The following is a 21,768-nucleotide window of genomic DNA, read 5'->3' as shown; positions in this document are numbered from 1 at the left end:
ATCAGCAAAAGATTGAAATAAAACTAATTTGTTGCAGCAGACAAACTCTAGAAAGTCCAAATCAAGAGGCTGCCTAGAAAGTGCTTGCTGGAGTCTTGACTGTAGCCGTGCAAGTAACTCCTCCTGAAGGACGTCCTGGAAATAAAAGAGCAAAGTAAAGTAATTAGAAATGTGTACTCAAAGTCATAAAATCAAATAATAAAGACTAAAAGTTATACCCTTTCACACATGCAGCACAGATATTGTCAATGTGAAAAGTATTCATAAACTGGTGCATCTAAAAATTAGAATCTCATGAGTGAAAAATAAGTGATAATAAGTGAAAATACCAATTTTAGATTCATTACAAAAAGTGAAAAACTAGGTAGGTCAGGCCTTTCTTTTGTTTAGATGATGACATGATGAAATATTCAAACACTACATATAATAAGTCAAAAAGGATAAATAATACAGAAATGTCAACCTTTCTGAAAATAATGTACATTCTATATTTATTTTACCTATGAATATTGGATAGGCCTGTATAAAAGTTACTTTTTAATTAAATTATAAATAAAATAAAAAACTTTATTAATATTAAATTATTTTAATTGCACAATACTAGTATAATCTATTGTTGTCTGTTGTCCACCTTGTAATGCCACTGTTTTGGGTATTTTCATGAATTATTTGTAAAAGACCAGACACTTCTAGTTTTAATGGGTTAGGCCTACATGTTGAAGCCCCGCTAGTTTTTAGTGTTTTCATGAAATAGGCTATCTGTAGGCCTATTGGCTACGTGGTCAAATCAGCCTATTATTTATGCCATGTGAGCCACAAATTACAGCTTGGCGAGCCGCAGGAGCCTCGCGGGCCGCGCAATGAGTAACACTGCGGGGATACTGGTAACATGCCCATCCGACTCGGACCATTCTCACACCAGGCTGACCCTGACAATGGGCTGCAGCCTGGGTAAAGTCAATGCAGAGTCCGGACACTTGTGTTCCAACACTTAGCCTACAGCTCACCCGGGTAAACTCTAGATTAATGCACAGTGCATGTTTGAAAATGGCTTTTATGGTGGGAAAAAATAATGAAGAAGCAGACTCTAGTTTGCTGGAAGCTAGTGTGCTACAAACTATAGGCTACATTAAGACTTTGTTTAAGCCAAACGAATTTTACAGCGTACCCTGTAAAGTTCCCTGTATTATATACCCTGTATTATATAACTAGCCTACATAGTGAATAAGGCGACGATTTAGAACGCATACAATATAGAGTAAATTTGCTCACCTGTCTCCCAGCCATGGTTCCAGAAAATGGTAAAACAACGTCAACCGCGCAGGTCGCTTGTTATTCTTGTCATCGGCAGAACACTGTCAATCAAGCACAGCCCGGTCAACGGCACGTGTGATTGGAATGTACGTCAGCAGAGAGCAACCAATAGGTTTAGAGCCAAATGGTCCCGCCCCCAGAAACGTTTTTTTTTTTTTTCCTTTTTGCAGATCAACGATTTCAGACCTTTGACTCTCAGGAGTTTCAAAACGAATGCTCGACAGAACACTGCCAATAATCACGTGACTCAAAGCTTGCGCCTGTGTGGTCAAATCTCTGAAAAGTCAGTGCTGAAAAGTCAGTTCTGAAAAAATACATTGCAATGGTGTAAATTTATACCTTTACAAGTTTTTAAAAATAAATATTCAACCTTTCAAAACTTATTTCTCAATGTATGAACACCTGTTTGCAGAATGCCATTTACAAGGTTTCAAAACCGGGAAACAATGAAATACACTGTTAGAACAGTGCCAGCTTTGAAACTCTGCAAATGCGCTGGTGACATTTTTGAAACTTTGAAAATGTGTTGGTGAAAATGATGAAGAAGATAAAATAGAACACAAAATCATGTTTGCAGATGTTTTAATTTTTTTTTCAGGCTATAATCTCTGTTTTCAGTGTTGCAAAACCTTTTTTACAAGGTGTTGAGTTTGCAAACCCAGATTTACAAGCCTTTGAAACTTTTTTTTTCAGGTTTGAATTATGGCAGGATTATGGCTCCATAGACACTCAACAGGTTTCCTATTTTCTTGTAGTCTGTGCCGTGAAGCAAAGCAACGCTGAAGCAAAGCAACGCTTCGTGGTTGGTGGAAACACGGACGCAATGTCTTTCAAATTTGGTGATCCAGCTCCCTCAACTTTTTCACGAGGATAATCCGAGGATAACTATAGTTATGTTTGTCATACAAACGGTTAGTCCAACACATCTACTATGTTTATACAAACACAACAGTTTCCGCACAGAGCGCTATTGTAACATTCAAGAATGTAACTATTTAAAAAAATAATAATAATTAAGGGTTAACTGCATAACCTTTCTGTTTTTTCTTTAATCCGGGAACAAATAAAATACAGCATAGCCTCTAGATTTATACAGGGGCAGATTACGTTGACTCATTTTCCATATTTTCAAATGATGTGCAACAAAATAACCTTAATAATTTCCCCAACGCCAACCAAGAGGGCACTTGTGAGTCCAAACGTGTGTTGATTCAAGCTAGTCTGGCTATTGCCAGACTGGTCTTGGGAAGCTGCCGTCATTTGCTTCAGCACAAGAGGCTTGATCAACAGGCCTAGTTCAACTGACTCTGTACGCGATTGGCTGCTTGCCGTCACTTCCCTGTCGTCATTGTGTTAAACCAGCCAATAGCGTGCCAAAGGGAAAAGCCAGCTCGGTGATTGGCTCCCCCAAAAATGTATCGGAAGCAGAAAGAAATGTATTGCTCTTCTCCAGACCCTTGTGCAGGGCAAACTGCAGAATGGGCGGGGCAACCCAGTCTAGGTTCAAGCCCCACCTGGTCTCAAATTGCAACCATGCCTACAAGAATCCCAAAAAATAAATAATTGTATCGGTTGCACCTTTCAGCAATCATTCTCCGATAAGTTTCTGCAGTCAATTTTCACTGCATCAAGAGTCAGCCCCCTCCCAAACACGATGGGCTCATCAAAGACATTGCTGGAGTAGAAGTCTATACACTCCTCCTCTTCCTCCCGCCCTTCCTCCAGTACACTCTGCTCCGCCTGCGAGGAGATGTAGCCGGCGGTGTGGCCCGTGTCCTGGGAGCTGTGCTTGCAGTCGGAGCTGTCTGTACTCTTGATGTAGTGGGTCTGTGTCGCCGTCCCTGAATCCCAATCGGGCCGATGGACAGAGGAGGCGTCGGTGAGGCCCTCGCGGTGGCCGAAGTCTTCGTCGTTCTCCTTCGGATTCTCCAAGAACTTCACAATGTCTATCTCTTCGGAGGAGGAGAAGTCGCTGGGGTTCATGTTGAGATCCATCTTGCTCTTCAAGCAGTCAACAAAGGTTTGACACATAAAAATCCAAAATAATATTCAGTGTAGAGCTGCAATAATTAAATGTTATCGTCTTTGCACAGAATAAGGATATAGCCTTATCGTGATACCCAGTTGTATTTTCCTATTAAATTATGATGGGAAAATATGCACTTAAAATGATACAAATATGAGTTTTTAGATATTTGAGTGAAAGGAAATCTATAAGGTTAATTATAAAAAATAAAAGTACATTGCCATCCGCTTCTATGGAATGACCCTCAATTAGACAACTAGATATTTATCAATATCGTGTACAGGTTCATGATAAAAATGTGATAATCCATTTTTAAATTCAGTGACATACCTTGTTATCTGTAAAGTCCTTTGCCCACTTGCTATTGCTGGGATCTGGTACATCATTCAGTGATATTAGAATCATCTTCAGCCTACAGGGGAGACATGAGGCGCAAATCCTATAGCAACACATGGCCCCATCAATGTGTTGCTCTAAAAACTAGATCTACGAGGCGCCTGTCGGCTTTTCTTAAGGGTAAGAACAAGATGCTTCTATTGAATTGTCATCGGAATACATTCATCACCTTTGCCATCTTGTTATCAACTTGAAGTGGCACAGCAGAAGAGCTATGCACAAAAAGGTTGCCAATAACAGCCAAGAGAGTAGCTTGGTTTCCTCTGAAAGAGTGAAAATTAGGAGAACATGTAAGAACACATGCCATGACATGTAGACCCAGAGATACAAAGAAATTGGTTACATGACATGCTCGCTTTACCCTCAGTGTACACCAGGGGGAGCTATGGTCAGGGCGGAACAAATCGAACCGCAAAAAAAAACAATTGAAAGGAGTTGACTATGTAGCAAGCGCATGGGTCTTACGGTAGATGGTGAACTTGATTGTTTCACCACGGGGTCCTTCGCCTTGTTCTGTCCAGGCTGTCACCCAGACCATGTAGGTGTCTGGAGGCAGACAGCCGACGGCGTACTGATGCTCTGATGCAGGGACGTGGTCTGAAACACACAGCCACATACAACACACAATGTCATACATTACAGATGGAAGGAGTATTTCCGAAAGTGCTGTAAACAAGGTTCAAGTGACAACAATGCCATTATCCACCCTTTAAATCGGCCACAGGCTGTTGTACACAATGGAGAAAGTCAGGGAAGGTCTCATTTTCTAAGTTAAATTAAGAACCTGTTAATTAATGTATGTGAAATCCTATAATTAGTCCCTTTAAAAGCCTTAGTTCTTTCTTGGAGTGTGGAGGGGGGAATGCTGGCTCATGGAGTGGGGGGGTCATGAAGCCGTTTGTTTGTTAGTGCATACCACCATCGGGTGCCAAGGGGGATAAGGTCCAGAGCGGGGTTTTAGTGGACAGACTGGCATGTGAAGAGTGAAGTGGTGAGTGTAATACGGCAGTCGCTCGTGTGAGAGGTCAGGCCACTGTCATCTGTGCACTAGGCCTGTAACTAACAAATATTTTCATCGTCGATTATTAATGACAATTTCTCGGATGATTTATTTAGTCTATTGAATGTCATTAATAATTTTAAATGCCATCACAAGATTCCAGAGACAAAATGATGCCTTTGTATGTGCTGGGTTTATCTGACATGCAGCCAAGAAGAACTAAACTATCAACTAAACTGGAACTAAAGTAGAACCGTATCGTTCGGCCCCGTGCCTTCCACTCACACATGCGCTTGGGGTCCGTGTTGCTTCCTACGTAGACGGTGTAGTTGCGGACACAGCCTCTGCGCTGATGCCGGGGAATCTGTGTCCAGGTCAAGGTCACCTCTTGGCCCTCACCGTGCTTAGTGACCGACGGCGCACCTGTTGGCACTGTAAACCAAAGAGCTCCTCGTTCATGGGACGCATGTGAAAATCATATTTAAAACCGGAGGTTGGGGCGGGACTAAGCTCTTCAAAATGTCTTTGGGAGTGTAAAAGTGGCTAGGGTAGAGCTTAGCGTTGATATGTAAATACTTCCAAGACAAAAGCTAGCCGTAAATCACCGTGATATGAGTTACAGAAGATAACAGCGCAATGTAATTGGACAAAATACTAGTCAGTTTAAGTGCCGGCAACCATGCATTTCTTGGAGAGAATATATGAAAAATCGCTACATTTAAAAAATCTTATTCTTTCTGGTCTATATCGTGATATTGAAGTAATTGAACCATAGGTTACGCAATTTGGACTTAAGGAAGCTATTTTTCCATTTTGTTGGAAAATTAACAAATTAACAAATGTCTGTGCTATATTAGCAGTTAACAAAATGTATTTGTTTATCCAAAGTGACAAGGTTTTATACCTAAGGGATGATTTACTTAGACAGTTTAATTAATTTAGTTTTACCAATCACAGCCTCAACCTCATAAGGTGGGTGGGGCCTGGCATAGTGGCTGCAAGAGACTTCTGCTGGGAAGAGAGATCTTACCTGAAAATAGAGTGTTGACACCAGTAAAACTGGCCTTGCCCAAAGCGTTTTCATAGACGACATACACCGCTCCATCATAGCACTCATATGGATCAATCTCTGCAAACAAAAGGAGAATGATTAATTCAATTATTAGGCTGAGAAAGACAAACGAGAATTCATATGTAAATGAATGAAGAACACATTTTTGCAGTGAGCATGTAAGCATCTCTTCCTTGTCACTATGACAAACCTGTGATTACTGCCTGGTTCTCTGCACTGGACAGTCGCATCCATTGGAACTTTTCAAACTGCTGGTCTTGCAGATACCACTCAACCAGATAGCCATTGGATTGCAATGTAGGATCTGCCTTACTCCAGTAGAGGGAGACATTTTCCTTGCTTTCACTGACATGCAACTCTTGAGGGGGCTGAGCTGAAGATCGAAGGAGTGGGTAGTTGAGAGTATGGTTCGTTGAACATGAGTCGTAAGGGTTACACCGACGTATTCATTTTGCTCCACAGTACAGTGATATCGTAGTAATTCCTAGATAATAAAAAATATGAACTCGGAAAGAGGATAAAGACTATAAAAGCTTCATTGCAAAAAATGACTTCAAGTTAAATAATAATGATTATTGGTTAATGGTTATTTACAATGATAATAATGTAAATAACCACCTCCTCACCTGTTTTGAAAAGGGTGGGGACGCGGGCCGGAGGGGAGGAGCCTTTGGAGTTGTATGCGGACACCGTCACCAGGCACGTTCCACAGGACTGGACTGAGAAATGTGCGTCGTTGGAACTGACATTGTGGGTGGTGCGGTTTTTCGTCTGGTTGTCATTTACATGGACCAGGTATCCCAGCACCCTCCCTCTGGCCTCAGATTCATTCAGCGACTGCAGGGACAGAAGGACGTTGATTGTGTTTTTTTGCAGTAGGACCACACTGCGTTTGCATTTGTCAATTGATGTTAAATAATCAAAAATGGAGCATAAGCAGTACGGCTAAGTGTTTTTCCATCCAGTGTTTCCCACTGGCTACGGGCTTCTTGCATTATGAATTGTGTAGAAAGGGGTGATGGCGCTTTTTCCTTAACCACTGCATTTGTGTTTATATTTTTTTTATGAGTTGGTAAACTGAAACAGCCATTCTGTCTGGTTTTCAGTAGCCTCTCTTGCTATGACTAATCAGGTGTGTGTGTGTGTGTGTGTGTGTGTGTTCGGTGTGTGTGTGTTTGTGTGTGTGTGCGTGCGTGCGTGCGTCTGTGCGTGCGTGCGTGTGTGTGTGCGTGTGTCTTGGTTTGTATGGGGTGATGTGGTGTGGTGTGTACATGTGTGTGTCTGTGTGAATGTGAGCCACAAAAGCGCAAACCAACCATGTTCTCTAAACCAGAACTAAACCCAAACAAACTATACTATACAACTGTAATGATACAGCACATATGTCTAACAAGTTCTTTAGATTCAAAGTGCACAAGGCAAAGAGGTTAGAAAACACTTACCTTCCAGTAGACAGTCAAGATGTTCGGTTGAGAAGTGGCCCTGGCAAACCAGATGTCCAGTTCCTTGTTGGGAGCTGCAAAACGACAACACTCACTGTCACACTAGCTGATGTACCACTGTGGAGATCTGAGACTAGCGTATGCTAGAAATTCAGCTCCATTACTGTTGGAGACAATCTTTTTTTTTTCAAGTGTTCTTTCGTCCCATGGCACATACAACTGTTAGCTGCTGGTTGCTAACTTATCATTTAACTGAATGGTTATCGTTACAGACAACATGTTTTATTCCTATATAAACTTTGAGCATTTAAGACTTGAGAGGAAGGGAATGATGGTTTTCCCTTACACAGAATTAAGCATGTGTGGTTGACTTACCAACATTTTTACCTAATTTTGTGCACTGCATTTGAAATAAGTGGGAGTACTTGGTAATATATTTAGAGAAGATTTAGCCTTTGAGCAGTGCTAATTATAAAAACTGCAAAAGAATATTTCTAATTAATTAGCAACGACAAATCCCAACAACATCCAAATCACCCTAAGGGAAACATTTGCAAAATATGAAGCCATATCTGCTCAAACACATTTGGTTAAAATACAAACAAGCATAAACAACAATCTGCCTGACTGAACAAATAGCCTCTGAAATAGAGTGACTCTAGTGTGCTGTACTTAACAGTGGAATTACAAAGATGTATAATGCAGTCTGAAAAGGTCCCAAGACTGCAAGGCCATGAAATGAAAGTGAAAATACCAAAAAATACTAAATGTGGGTCCCCAGCCATTGTCAAGCCACAGCGGCAGGCTATCACTTGCCTTCCTCCTGAGTCCTGTTGTGGACCGGTCTGCTCCAGTCGCTCCAGAGTCCACTGCTCAGCTTGGCTCTGGCTCTGAAGCAGTAATGCCTGGATGGTTCTAGAGAATGGACGGTGGGCAGCTCAGATGAGCTGTTCTGCCAGCCCTGAAGACAACCAAACGACAAACACAATGTTATCCACTGCTGGGCTTAACTGTCGGATAAGTCATGTTTAAAAAATAATGGTGAAAATAAATGCAAGGCTGAGAGTGAGTACACGCTTCAGTCACAATGACAGTACAGTTGACATAACAATACAATTAATCCCTGCTGTTATACTTACTGTCATGGTCCAAGAAATATGAATAAGCAAGAGTTGAGGACTCCTATATTAGTTTTGCTTCAATTGCTTCAACAGAGATGTGTGGCATATACATAGAATACATTATGATAAGGAGTCTGATATACATCTCTGCAAGGTTTCTTGCAAATGTGTTCATTCGCATCATAACGTTTAGGGCTAGGGTTAGGGGTTTACATCAAAGCGTCACATTGCAATGGCTCCATTTTTGGTCATTGTTTGGTAATCAATCATGAGATGATTGATCATTATGGGGAGACAGGTTACAGTATATTTATATTTATTTAGGATTTGACAGTACTGCAACTCTCTTGAGTCTTCTCAATCTCTCCCAAGAATCACCAACTAAAAGAAAACAATGATGCATTCTTATGTACTAACAAGCCCTACAACAAACATCGTATCTTACTGAGTCTGGATGTGGTCAGTGTTGGGAAAGTTCACTTTCTACGTGAACTAGTTCAAAGTTCAGTTCACAAATTTGAAAATGAACTAGTTCAGTTAAACGTTCATAATTCAAAATTTTGAACTAAGTTCACAGTTCCAAAAAATGAACTAGTTCATAGTATAAAATTATCGTAGCTTAATACAGTGTTTTATTGCACATTTAGCGCACTTTGTAAATCCCATTGATTTCTGTTGGAAGACTCATTGCTCGTTGGCCGGAAACGGAAAAGGGGGGGGATGTTCACGTTTGGTTGTAGTCTTTTCGCTCGGTTCTAGCCCTACTGATGAGACGGAGAACCGAGCGAAAAGACTACAACCAAACGTGATTGGGGAACAGCCCCCCTTTCCGTTTCCGGCCAACAAGCAATGATTCTATGAGGTATTCTAGTCCGCTGAGCTATGAGCCAGAGAGCTAACGTTATGGATTGTACATATTTATAATTTGAAATTCGTCTCAGCCTTTATACCACATATACTCTAGAGTCTATAGCATATAACCGCATTGTCTGATTACAGTTTAATTCATTTTCCACAATTGAACAGCTCTCGTTTTGAAGAATAATCACCGCGTCATTTGTTTCAATGGGAATCGCGCCGGTCTATACTTTCAAAATAAAGTGTACATATTTATAATTTGAAATTCGTCCCAGCCTTTAAACGACAGATACTATAGGGTCTATAGCAGTGGTTTTCAAACTGTGAGGCGCGCCTCCCCTGGAGGGCGCCAGAGTTCTTCAGGGGGGGTGCGACGTGGGAAAAAAATAAACCAGAAAAAGTAACAGAAAAAACAGACACGCGCGTCGTCCCTATTCACTCACTTACTATTCCCTATATAGTGTTTATGATATAGTGCACTATATAGGGAACGAACAAATGACAATTCGGACACTACGCTGAACATTACTAAACGTATTTTGCGTCAGTAAATGCGCCAGGTATTTGTGTGACGCAGACAGATGCGCCCACATCATGTAAACAAACCGGGCACCAACGAGGTAAGCTGGAGGTTGTATTGATGTTGAATGTTACATTTCCTTGATCAAGTTTTTTTTAATTAATTTTGAATGTTATATTTTCTATGTTAAATCCCAAACAAATTGTTGACATTTCTAAACGAAAGCCGGAGACTCCATCATTAAATGTATACGTTTTCGGTATTATTCAGCTTCTTCTTCTCCTCCGGAAAAACACAACCGCATTGCATTGTGGTATACGGGAGTAACATGTAGGGGACATTGTATGTTCACTCAAATTTTGGGTATTTTAAGTCTACTTTATAGTGCGTGAAATTTACCACTGAGAATTCGAACACCACTACAAAATGGCGAGCACCCTATATAGTGCATTGTATCCGTGATGGGGAACGATTTCAAACATAGCTACGCAAACTCATTGCTCCCACTTAAGTTGAGGTGAGCTAAAAAAGGAGGCTAAATTGGCGGTTTACAGATTAAGATGTTCAAATGTATTTCAAAAACGTTAAGCAAAAACATGCTTAGATAAAAATGTTAAAATGTGTTAAATGTGTTTAAAAACGCACAAAGATTTTTAGAATCTTTCAAAAATGTTTAAAATGTTTCGAAAATGTTTAAAATGCTTCAAAAAAATATGATCATAGATGTTTAAAATGTGTAAAATATGATCAGAGATATTTAAAATATGATCAGATGTTTAAAATGTGTAAAATAATTAAAAGATCTTTCAAAACACAGGGATTTAGAAAATTAATTTGGGGGGGGGGGCTCAGCTGAAATTTGTTCTCTGAGGGGGGGCTCACTCATACTTTGAAAACCCCTGGTCTATAGCATATAACCGCGTTTTCTGATTATAGTTTAATGTAACAGTAAGCTGGCAACACCGCAACTGCAAATTAACCGCACGGAGATTACCATGGCAACCGGTCAAACAACACGCGATCTGCACGCGCATCCGCCGTGTTGATAAACAAATAACCCCCCCATTGAACAAGTCAAACCAAGTGAGCGTGCCGTTCACAGACACGAGAATGAACGAGTTCACAGTAACGTTCATCAGGCAGTAATACAGTACGTTCAGTTCACGTTCGCCCAAAATATGAACGAGTTCATGAACTATCGTTCAATGAACGATAGTTCATGACAAATGTCATGAACTTATGACAAATGTACTTATTGTAACAAATGCACTTATTGTAAGTCGCTTTGGATAAAAGCGTCTGCTAAATGCCCTAAATGTAAATGTAAATGTAAATGAACGCGTTCAGGCACAACACTGGATGTGGTATACATTCCTCCTCTGCAACCATCCGATCCGTAACATCCCTGTACTGGACCTGTAGGTGGGGCTTCAGGGAGTGCCGCCAGGTGACGTTACAGGACCTCGAGGAGCACTCCACTAGGTTTGAAACGGGAGGCGAGGGCTTCACTGTAGGAATAACAAAAAAAAAACAGCTCATCTCACATGGGGACAGACCACTAGCCAATATAATGAATCAGATGAAATATCCACCCTGACGGGTAAGATTAACAACCATACGACTACACAAATAAACTCTGGGTGTAACTGTGATTGCCCCCCGATTCTAAAAACGACCATAATCATAAGTGATCTTGTTTCTTTTTAGCTGATAAATCGTAGGATTAAGGAAAAGTGAAATCCTTTGACCCCAATGCGGTTTTGGAAATTGACTCATCCACTCGTATATCCGCAACTAGCTTTGTCAAAACTGTCAATGAACCCCATTGCAAACACTCAGTCTCTCATATGGTTTGAAGAGGGTGATGAGTGGGTGTCCCGTCGCTTCCATACCGATGTCGCTGAGAGTGAAGTTATAGGTGTCAGACCCTGCCTGCCCCAGCTTATTGTAGGCCAGGACTTCCACGGAAATCATCTGGACGGAACTGTTTACTGACCAGCCAGCCCTGAACGACCCATGGCCCTCACGGGAGCCTTTGAGGACCATGGGGACGCCCGTGGGTATTTTGGACAGAGACGTCACCCTGTGACACATGAGGTGAAGATCAGTCGAGTGAATACACTTGGGCGGTTTGTCCGATGCAAGTGTAAATACGAGAAGTTAATGCCGTTATAATACCCTCATTGAACATTTTTCAGCCAGTTTTCTGTACTGATTATCGCAACCGGAAAACCACATAATACAAGTGTGCTTTTTTACTGTTGAGCAGCTGATTGGGTTGAGGCATATTTCACCGTAGGGTAGATGTAGTGGGTAGATAGGTTTCCGTCACACTTTTCCATCTACACTCCACAAAACCAGTTTTTACGTCAGTATAACTCTTGATGCACGTCGGGGCTCCATGTTTGCCTGGTGGATCTACAGCAAAACCCAAAAACATGGAGAAATCCAAACCCAGTTAGATTGAATAAAAGGGCAAAACAAACACGTTTCTCAACAGGGTGTGGACAATGGGAAAAAATAAAATGTGTTATTATATTACGTATACGTTCCTTAAATTCGATTTTTGTGTTCAGATAAAAGCAATATGGACTTTCATAAAATATCACAAAACGAAATTTGACAATGTTGTATGACCGTGTCATGTGTGTCATTAATGTATCAAATCCACAAAGAACAATAACATGGCGGTTATTTCAACTGCCAGCAAGCAACAGCTGTTGGGGAATTGGCCTGCTAAAGATGTTTTCAAATACCATACTTACATCCTGCAACAATATCGATTCCACAGTATTTCAAGGTGCGGCCAGGCTTGCACTGGCAGGTATACGTTGCCCTGTTAGTGTACTGTACCGCGTCAATGTACACAGTGGACGAATTCAGATTGTGTTGCACAGCCGGCTGTGCAGCAGCCGGCTGTTGCACAGTCATCTTGCAGGTGTATGGAAATGTGCAGAAAATCCGAAAACTGGAGCCTCTTTCCACCACTTCTCCAGCGCTGGACCAGATCTTGCATGTTTTTTCAGAGCCTGGAAACAGCACAAGTCGAGATGTTGAGCTTCACCTGCTGCTGTCAGTTATCCCATTAGCAACTTATGTTGGCCTGAGTTTTAACAACAATTGTATAGATATCATGTTCATAATAATAAAACTGGACAGATTGACCGCTATTAGATAGCTATAGTACAAAAGCGAAATGCTGCATGTTTAACAAGGATTCATGGCGAGGCTTTTACTGTGTTCCAATTCTTTCCATGTGAAAGGTGCAACTTTGACTCAACGTGGGATTATTTGGATACAAAAACATTTGAAAGTGAAATGTAGGGCGGCCTATACATGAATTAATAATCTGTCTAAACGCTATGACAAGTTGGATCTCACATGTAGACCAATGCACCGGCAGCGCTGTGACTACAGAGCAACATTCCCATGTTGGGAATGTTGGAGCGATTCGTTGACCTGCGACGTTGTTCCGCTTCAGCGGTTCCCCAATGACTACGTCAGCAAGTTAACAAAAAGAAGAATTTATTCCTTCGTTAAATCATTTGGGTGCCATGGCAAGAAAAAGAAGACGCAAGGACATATACTGACGCTGAACAAACAGCAACATCACACCAATGATACGAGACCAATCATTGCCAAACAGTAATATAGTCTGACGCCAACTATTGTGTCTATAACATCAAATGATGTAATCTATAATTATCTATAATCTACACTTAAAAGGAAATAAACAGCGTTTTAGAGAACCGTTAAATCAGCCAGAATATACACATGTACAAATAAGCACAAAGTTAACACTTGCCAAGCCATTCGCTTATCCCTTGGAGCGTGTCATGTCTTGCCTGTTTGGTCGTGAGAACCATGGATGTATGCAGGGCCGACGGACTGTGGATATAAGGAGGACAGGCTTGGCTAGGCCAAGGCAGAGGGGGACCCATGGGAATCTTTTTTTTCTTCTTTTTTGGATTCTTCTACCACCCCCTAGTGGTAGGAGCCCATCACTGCGGCCAGCGGCCACTTGCCGCTGTATTTAGGTCACGGGAATGAGCAATCGCGAAATGTCCCCCCCCCAGTCCCCCCGTCAGGAATCCTCGTCCAACACCCCCTTCCTGAATCAGAATGGGCTATCTAAATTCTGTTTAGATATTATTGAAGATACAATTGTGTAGTGGTTTGAAGAAAGATAAATGGTTGAAAATTGATTTAGTAATACGTCTTAAACAGTTGAAGAACTGGTTCTTCAACTGTTCCATTGACTCCCATGTTAAAAAATATATAGTATTTTAGTATAATATCTTAAAAAGTATAAAATATTTTTAAAAAATCTGAAAAGAAGCGCTTGATTCCAAACTATTCTGAATATTTTAATGGAGTCTCTAGGGGAAAAATTGAGGAAGGAGAAAGTTCCCAAAGTTCGTAGAGAATAATATAGAGGAAAGAAAGAAATTTAGAATAAAACTTATGAAGAACAATAGTTGAGCGCTGCATGCAGCACTCACCTAATCAAAGAATCTGCAACCAGGAAATAAAGTTGTGACATCATCCCCTGAGAAGGTATTGATGATATCATCCACTGTAGACGCATATGAAATCAACCACTGTAGACATTAAATAATACACTTTAGAGAAGATTATGCCATCCTCCACTGCAGATAAGATTATGACAACCCAACTGCAGGCTTGAAGTCATCCCCTGTGGCGTTTATGCGACAGTCACTGCCACTGTCGCTGTACAGTAGTCCCTTTAAGGCCAACAGACCCTTAAAGGGACTACGTGAATGAAAAAAGTGACCTTCCGCGACTCTCGGTTGCATTGCCTATGGTCTGATTCATCCTATATTTGAACCTGGCTGGTTTTGCTGAAAAAAGGAAGGAAAAGGAAGGAATTTTCTGTCTAAGTGCATAAAATGGCAAAAAATATTTCGAACCTTAATTTGTGCAACCTTCAACATTTGGCCAACTTACAACTTTCAATAATGAATTCTCAACGAATGTTGAGAATTCATTATTGTCTCAACCCATGGAACTCCTACTCCAGTGCTCTGAATGCAAGAGTTTGAGCAGGCTGCAGTTCAATTACTGCCCGAAGGGGCCAGTAAAGGGAAGGAATTTCTGAATCTTGCACAATGTACCTTTTTGTGTCTCAGGACAATGTTTTATCATGTGAAATAAATTGTAGTAAAAGTGTATAAAGATGGCCCTTAATAGTGTTACATCTATTCATTGTGCTCTTTTGGTAAAATGGAGAGGAGAGAATTATAAAAAGGTTTTTAAATTAACTACATTAAATCAAATAAAATTAATTAAAAATTAATCTAGAATTTAGACTGATATACGTATAGACGTGCACTGCATATAAATTTAGTATAGTGTGCGACAAAAATTAAAACGTCAAAGTTTCAAAAGATTATCACCATGCGATAAATGTTCTAAATTCCTATTATTACTCTTATTGTTTGAAAGCTCAGGACCTGCCTCAGGTTTTAAGACAGCTTCAGTAACAAGTCTATAGCTCTATTGCATAGAGTTATTAGTCCATTGGAAATCACCGTGTACACTTGCTAGAAGGAGAGTCTTTTGTTGGTTTGACAATAACTTTATCAGCAAACAAACATCACCGTTCATCAACCTTTCGTGTTTTTGGTCTGAACATTTCTGCGACCCAAACTCTTTGCATTTGTCTTCGTCTGCTTCAACACACATTGTTGTGACGCCATCACATCAACCTTTTTTATCAATGTTTCCGTGAACCTTTTTGACATCGTGCAACACTAGGCAATTAATAGCAGTTTGCCTGTGGCTACGACCTTCTGCACCTTTTAAATTAAATCGGGGATCGGGACACATAGGTTAGATACACTGCATTAGATGCCCTAAATATACCAACCTCAGCCGCAGCCCATAGTGTATGAACAGGGAAGTTCTTGTGTATTATTTATCTATAATAATAGTGTATAATTTATCGATAATAATATAATATGCAGATCAGCATTTAAACCTGCAGCACCTGGGGAAATCCGGCTGATTTAAGATGCAAGCCAAAATAACCCTGACAGTATCATGCATCAGGGAACAGAGCCCCAGCGCAGGGAACCAGAGCTGCAGCACTAGCAGAGGCATTCGGATGAAGGAAGAATATCAGATAGTTTACATACATATCAGCCATTGTTGAGCTTGGCTCCTTCAAAGCAACATATCAATTTCAAATCTTTCACGCAACGTCTATTTCTGTCTGTGTTCGTAACGGCGTTGAAGTGAAACATGGACAAGGAGTGCTGGTCGTTAATGCAGATGTCTGGTTACTTCCTGGTCACGGGGCGTACTGACCCAAACTAGTTGTCTAGTCTTTAACATTGTTCTTTAAACTATTACTTACAAACCTAAACCTATGATATAAAGGAATAAGTTATCAAGGTAAAATAACTTTTACTTGAATACAGAACCAAAAAGGTAAATGTACGGCATATTGTTGATGACAGCCAATATCTAAATTATCCTAAACATTTTCTTGAAGGGGACATATTACACCACCAGGTGTGGTGTGATAAGCCTTACAAGCCGTTTCGAAAATCTGCCCCATATGACATCACTAGTGGGCGTGTCCACCTAGATCTGTGCTGGATAGATGAGCAACGTTTACTTCAGTCCACTGGGTAGGCTGGTAGACTGATCTATCCAGCACAGATCTAGGTGGACAAGCCCACTTGTGATGTCATATGGGGAAGATTTTCAAAACGGCTTGTAAGGCTAATCACACTCACACCTGGTGGTATAGTATGTCCCCTTTAACACAAACAAAGTTCAAAAGACTGGAGATCGGCTTCAGCAGGGAAAACTGTTAGCGGGCATTCCTACTTTGTTCCTAAAACACTGCAGGTTCCCAGGGGCCTCACATCCTGGACATTAGAAAGAAACCTCTCAAAACACATTCTCCTTTCCCAGATCAACACTGTTAGCTACCAAGGCTAACACACTGTTTCACTGTTTGCTCTGAGATTTAAAACAGTTTAAAGAAGGATACGACATATAACAAAATAATGCAGGTGAAGCAGAATAGAAAAATAGGTAAGACAGCTTGTTTGGCATAATAATCATTCACATTGCGTTGATAAATCCACTTCAGCTCCTGATAGTCAAAGGTAGTGGTGACAAAACCACATTCATCTGTCTGTGGTCTTATTTGTTCAAAACAGTAGTGAAAAGTTAGATCCCGTTGATAACCATGCAGCATTCAAGAAGATGTGATGGGGTGATCTCGCGTGATTACCTTTGCTGACCGTGGCTGCAACCACCATCACCCTCACGGCTAACAGACACAAGAACCGCAGGCAGCTCCAGCGGGTCAGGAGACCAGGAGACGGCATGATGGGCCGCGGGAGGCGGTCTGTTCACAGCAAGCCCATGGCGCATCTGTTTAACATGCCTTCCTGTAACTCATCTGACTGTGTCTGTGGTAAGGAAATGGCAAGGGGGTTTCGTACCTCAGCTTTGGTTAAAAAAAAAAAAATGTTAACCACAAGGTACTGGAGTCGTACCTTGTGGAACAATGACAACCGGAAAAAGAAAAAGGGACTCATCATCGCCACTTTCGGTTTCAACCAACAAGTCTATGGAAGGATAATTCAAATCCTGAACAAAACACTGTAGCTTGTGTACCTGCTGTGTACTTTAATTATCCCAATACTAACAAAGTTTAAACCCAGAGATATTATTCAGGGTCATTTGGATTTTGGGGGCACTTTGATGGTGGACTTCTGTTTGTGTGAAGATGTCCACAGGAGGTGGCGGCGCGAAGGGAAACCATGGAAGAGGTCTCCGTCCACCAACCGGTTTTGGGGGGAAAGCACCACTGGTTTGAGGACCTAGGGGTGGACATGGAAGACGCCAATACCGTAATAGGAACTGATGAAGACCAGACGCAGAAGGGATCCAGAGACTAATTTCAGAGCCCTGGTGATGAAGAGTCTAATAACTCATTCCAATGCAGGGAAAGCAGAGAATGTGCCAGAACAGCTGATAACGAGCATACTAGAGAGACATTTTTATGACCTCCAGTTGGATGAATCGACAAACATAACAAATCTAACAATGTCAGATTAACGATAAACGTTACGATTCGTGTTTTGTAAGTCTTTAACAACAAGTTCTCCTACTGAGGCCATTTCTGACATAAACACGACATTTAAGTGGCTGAACCAAGGAATAGGGATGGGTAGGTATTGTGTCTAGGATTTCATCAGTACTTTTTTTGGTTACCGTTCTTTATCAATACTATTATAGTTATAATACTAATGATAATATATCATTTACGAACAGGATTTGAATTTTTTTGTAGTTTAAATATAACGAAATGATGCAGAAACACCCCCCCTCCGGCTCATGTCTACTTTCGGCCCAGTTTAATTTCCTTGTTCACGGGAAGGGTTGATATCGTGCACCCACTCTACCGATAAGCGGCAACTGGCTCCAGCTTCAAGGAACTTTATCATCTTATCTTAGCGAAACCTTTAAGGGCATGAACTCACACAAAAGGCACAATCTTTCCACCTACAAACTGTGTTATATGCTTTATATTTCTCGATAAACTTTGTACATTTCCTTGTGTTCTCTGCCCTGTGTCACATTGATTCCGGGCACACTTGGCTTGTGATACCGGAGATCTCAGCCAAATTAGGTCCACACTTCAGGTTGTCTGAGACTAGCACTATCCGCTGCTTCTCTTCGGTGCAGGTCTCATTAATCGTCGCCTGTATACCAACATGGGGGGGAAAGCCATTTGTGTTTTACTTTTGCTTGGATGCTTCCACATAGCCAGTGGTCAAAGTAAGTACATGCAGGGATGCGTTACTTCTCTTCCTCAGATAACAATATAAATATATGATCTGTTTCTACATCCTTTACCGCATGTTTTGATATGTACGTTTAGATCCTATCATAAGGAAATGCAGGAGTGTGATTTGGTTTATTTTCAGACATAGTAGAAATTACGCAACAATAGACATGAGCCGACTTCTTACAACTTAGCATTGTTGTCATTGTAAGAGAACCCTTCAATATGAACAAGGGCAATTAGTTCTTACAATGCCAGATGCTGTATCGGAATATACTCATATCGGCCGATCCTCAAGTTCAGGGATTGGTATAAGGAAGGGTAATGCCTTTTTTCTTCTATTTTATATATTTACATTATTTTATTATTATATTAGATTCCACAATTGTAGGTTCCCCAACCAGCACAGGCCCAATGACAACCGGAGGTTCCACAACAACAAAAGTTTCCACACCAAACGGAGGTTCCACAACAACCGGCGGTTCCACAACAACCGGAGGTTCCACAACAACCGGAGGTTCCACTTCAACCAAGGGTTCCACAACCAAAGGTTCCACCACAACCGGGGGGTCCACAATAACCGGACGTTCCACAACAACCGGGGGGTCCACAACCGGGGTTTCAACTTCAACCGGGGGGTCCACAACCGGAGGCTCCACAACAACTGGAGGTTCCACTTCAACCGGGGGGTCCACAACCGGAGGGTCCACAACTACCCGAGGTTCCACTTCAACTGGGGGGTCCTCAACCAGAGGTTCCACTAAAACCGGAGGTTTCACAACAATCGTACATTCCACTACAACCGGAGGTTACACAACAACCGGAGGTTCCACAACAACTGGAAGTTCCACAACAAACGGAGGTTCCACAACAACCGGAGGTTCCACAACAATCGTACGTCCCACTACAATCGGAGGTTCCTCAACAACTGGTGGTTCCACTACAACCGGAGAATCTCATACAACCGGAAGTTCCGCTACAATCGTACATTCCACTACAACCGGAGGTTCCATAACAACCAAAGTTTCCACACCAAATGGAGGTTCCACAACAACCGGAGGTTCCACTTCAACCAAGGGTTCCACAACCAGAGGTTCCACCACAACCGAGGGGTCCACAACAACCGGGGTTTCAACTTCAACCGGGGGGTCCACAACCGGAGGCACCACAACAACTGGAGGTTCAACTTCAACCGAGGGGTCCACAACCAGAGGGTCCACAACTACCCGAGGTTCCACTTCAACCGGGGGGTCCTCAACCGGAGCATCCACTACAACCGGAGGTTCCACAACAATCATACGTTCCACTACAACCGGAGGTTCCATGACAACCGGAGGTTCCATGACAACTGGAGGTTCCACAACAGCCGGGGGTTCTACAACAACCGGAAGTTCCACAGCAATCATACGTTTCACTACAACCGGAGGTTCCACTACAACCGGAGGTTCCACAACAACTGGCGGTTCCACTACAACCGGAGGTTCTACAACAATCGTATATTCCAATACAACCGGAGGTTCCACACCATACGCAGGTTCCACCACAACCGGAGGTTCCACAACAGCCAAAGTTTCCGTAGCAAATAAAGGTTCCACAACAACTGGAGGTTCCACTTCAACCGGGGGGTCCAAAACCGGAGGTTCCACTACAACTGGGTGGTCTACAACAGCCGAAGGTTCCTCAACAACTGGGGGGTCCACAACCGGAGGTTCCACTACAACCGGGGGGTCCACAACAACCGGAGGTTCAACTTCAACCGGGGGATCCACAACCGGAGTTTCCACAACAACTGGAGGTTCCACTTCAACCGGAGGTTCCACAACAACTGGGGGGTCCACAACAACTGGAGGTTCTACAACAACTGGAGGTTCCACTTCAACCGGGGGGTCCACAACAACTGGGGGGTCCACAACAACTGGAGGTTCTATAACAACTGGAGGTTCCACTTCAACCGGGGGGTCCACAACCGGAGGTTCTACAACAATCGTACGTTCCACTACAACCGGAGGTTCCACTACAACCGGAGGTTCCACAACAACCGGAGGTTCCACAACTACTGGGGGGTCCACAAAAACCGGAGGTTCCACAACAACCTGGGGGTCCCCAACCGGAGGTTCAACTTCAACCGGGGGATCCACAACCGGAGTTTCCACAACAACTGGAGGTTCCACTTCAACCGGAGGTTCCACAACAACTGGGGGGTCCACAACAACTGGAGTTTCCACAACAACTGGAGGTTCCACTTCAACCGGAGGTTCCACAACAACTGGGGGGTCCACAACAACTGGAGGTTCTACAACAACTGGAGGTTCCACTTCAACCGGGGGGTCAACAACCGGAGGTTCTACAACAATCGTACGTTCCACTACAACCGGAGGTTCCACTACAACCGGAGGTTCTACAACAACCGGAGGTTCCACAACTATTGGGGGGTCCACAAAAACCAGAGGTCAAACAACAACCGGAGGTTCCACAACAACCGGCGTTACCACAACAACTGGAGGTTCTACAACAACTGGAGGTTCCACTTCAACCGGGGGGTCCACAACCGGAGGTTCTACAACAATTGTACGTTCCACTACAACCGGAGGTTCCACTACAACCGGAGGTTTTACAACAACCGGAGGTGCCACAATTACTGGGGGGTCCACAAAAACCGGAGGTTCCACAACAACCTGGGGGTCCACAACCGGAGGTTCAACTTCAACCGGGGGATCCACAACCGGAGTTTCCACAACAACTGGGGGTTCCACTTCAACCGGAGGTTCCACAACAACTGGGGGGTCCACAACAACTGGAGTTTCGACAACAACTGGAGGTTCCACTTCAACCGGAGGTTCCACAACAACTGGGGGGTCCACAACAACTGGAGGTTCTACAACAACTGGAGGTTCCACTTCAACCGGGGGGTCCACAATCGGAGGTTCTACAACAATCGTACGTTCCACTACAACCGGCGGTTCCACTACAACCGGAGGTTCTACAACAACCGGAGGTTCCACAACTACTGGGGGGTTCACAAAAACCGGAGGTTCCACAACAACCGGAGGTTCCACAACAACAGGCGTTACCACAACAACCGGAGGTTCCACAACAACTGCAGTTCCAACGACGACGTATGGTGTGTGCATAGAAACATGTTGCAAAACTGTTGCTTACATAATTTATTTTTTAAACAAATCTATC

The 21,768-nt window shown here is 42.5% G+C and overlaps 1 protein-coding gene across 1 annotated transcript; it reads right to left on the bottom strand.

The window, feature by feature from the left end:
- Window positions 1–2,895: 2,895 nt before the first annotated feature.
- On the bottom strand, window positions 2,896–17,116 carry LOC307077823 (interleukin-12 receptor subunit beta-2-like; the record flags this gene model as incomplete). The annotated part of the gene is made up of 16 exons (XM_079739298.1): window positions 2,896–3,315; window positions 3,671–3,752; window positions 3,906–3,999; window positions 4,202–4,333; window positions 5,022–5,168; window positions 5,767–5,865; window positions 5,999–6,181; window positions 6,435–6,645; window positions 7,251–7,324; window positions 8,067–8,211; window positions 11,124–11,257; window positions 11,642–11,832; window positions 12,044–12,167; window positions 12,515–12,778; window positions 13,131–13,244; window positions 17,020–17,116. 16 exons carry the CDS (start codon window positions 17,114–17,116, stop codon window positions 2,896–2,898), a joined length of 2,511 nt encoding a protein of 836 aa, XP_079595424.1.
- Window positions 17,117–21,768: the final 4,652 nt, after the last annotated feature.

The sequence above is a fragment of the Pollachius pollachius genome, assembly GCF_949987615.1.
Source record: "Pollachius pollachius genome assembly, chromosome: 7".
NCBI classification, from domain to species: Eukaryota; Metazoa; Chordata; class Actinopteri; order Gadiformes; family Gadidae; genus Pollachius; species Pollachius pollachius.
Note: the sequence above shows the minus strand (reverse complement) of the source record. Positions and strands in the feature narration are given on the sequence as shown.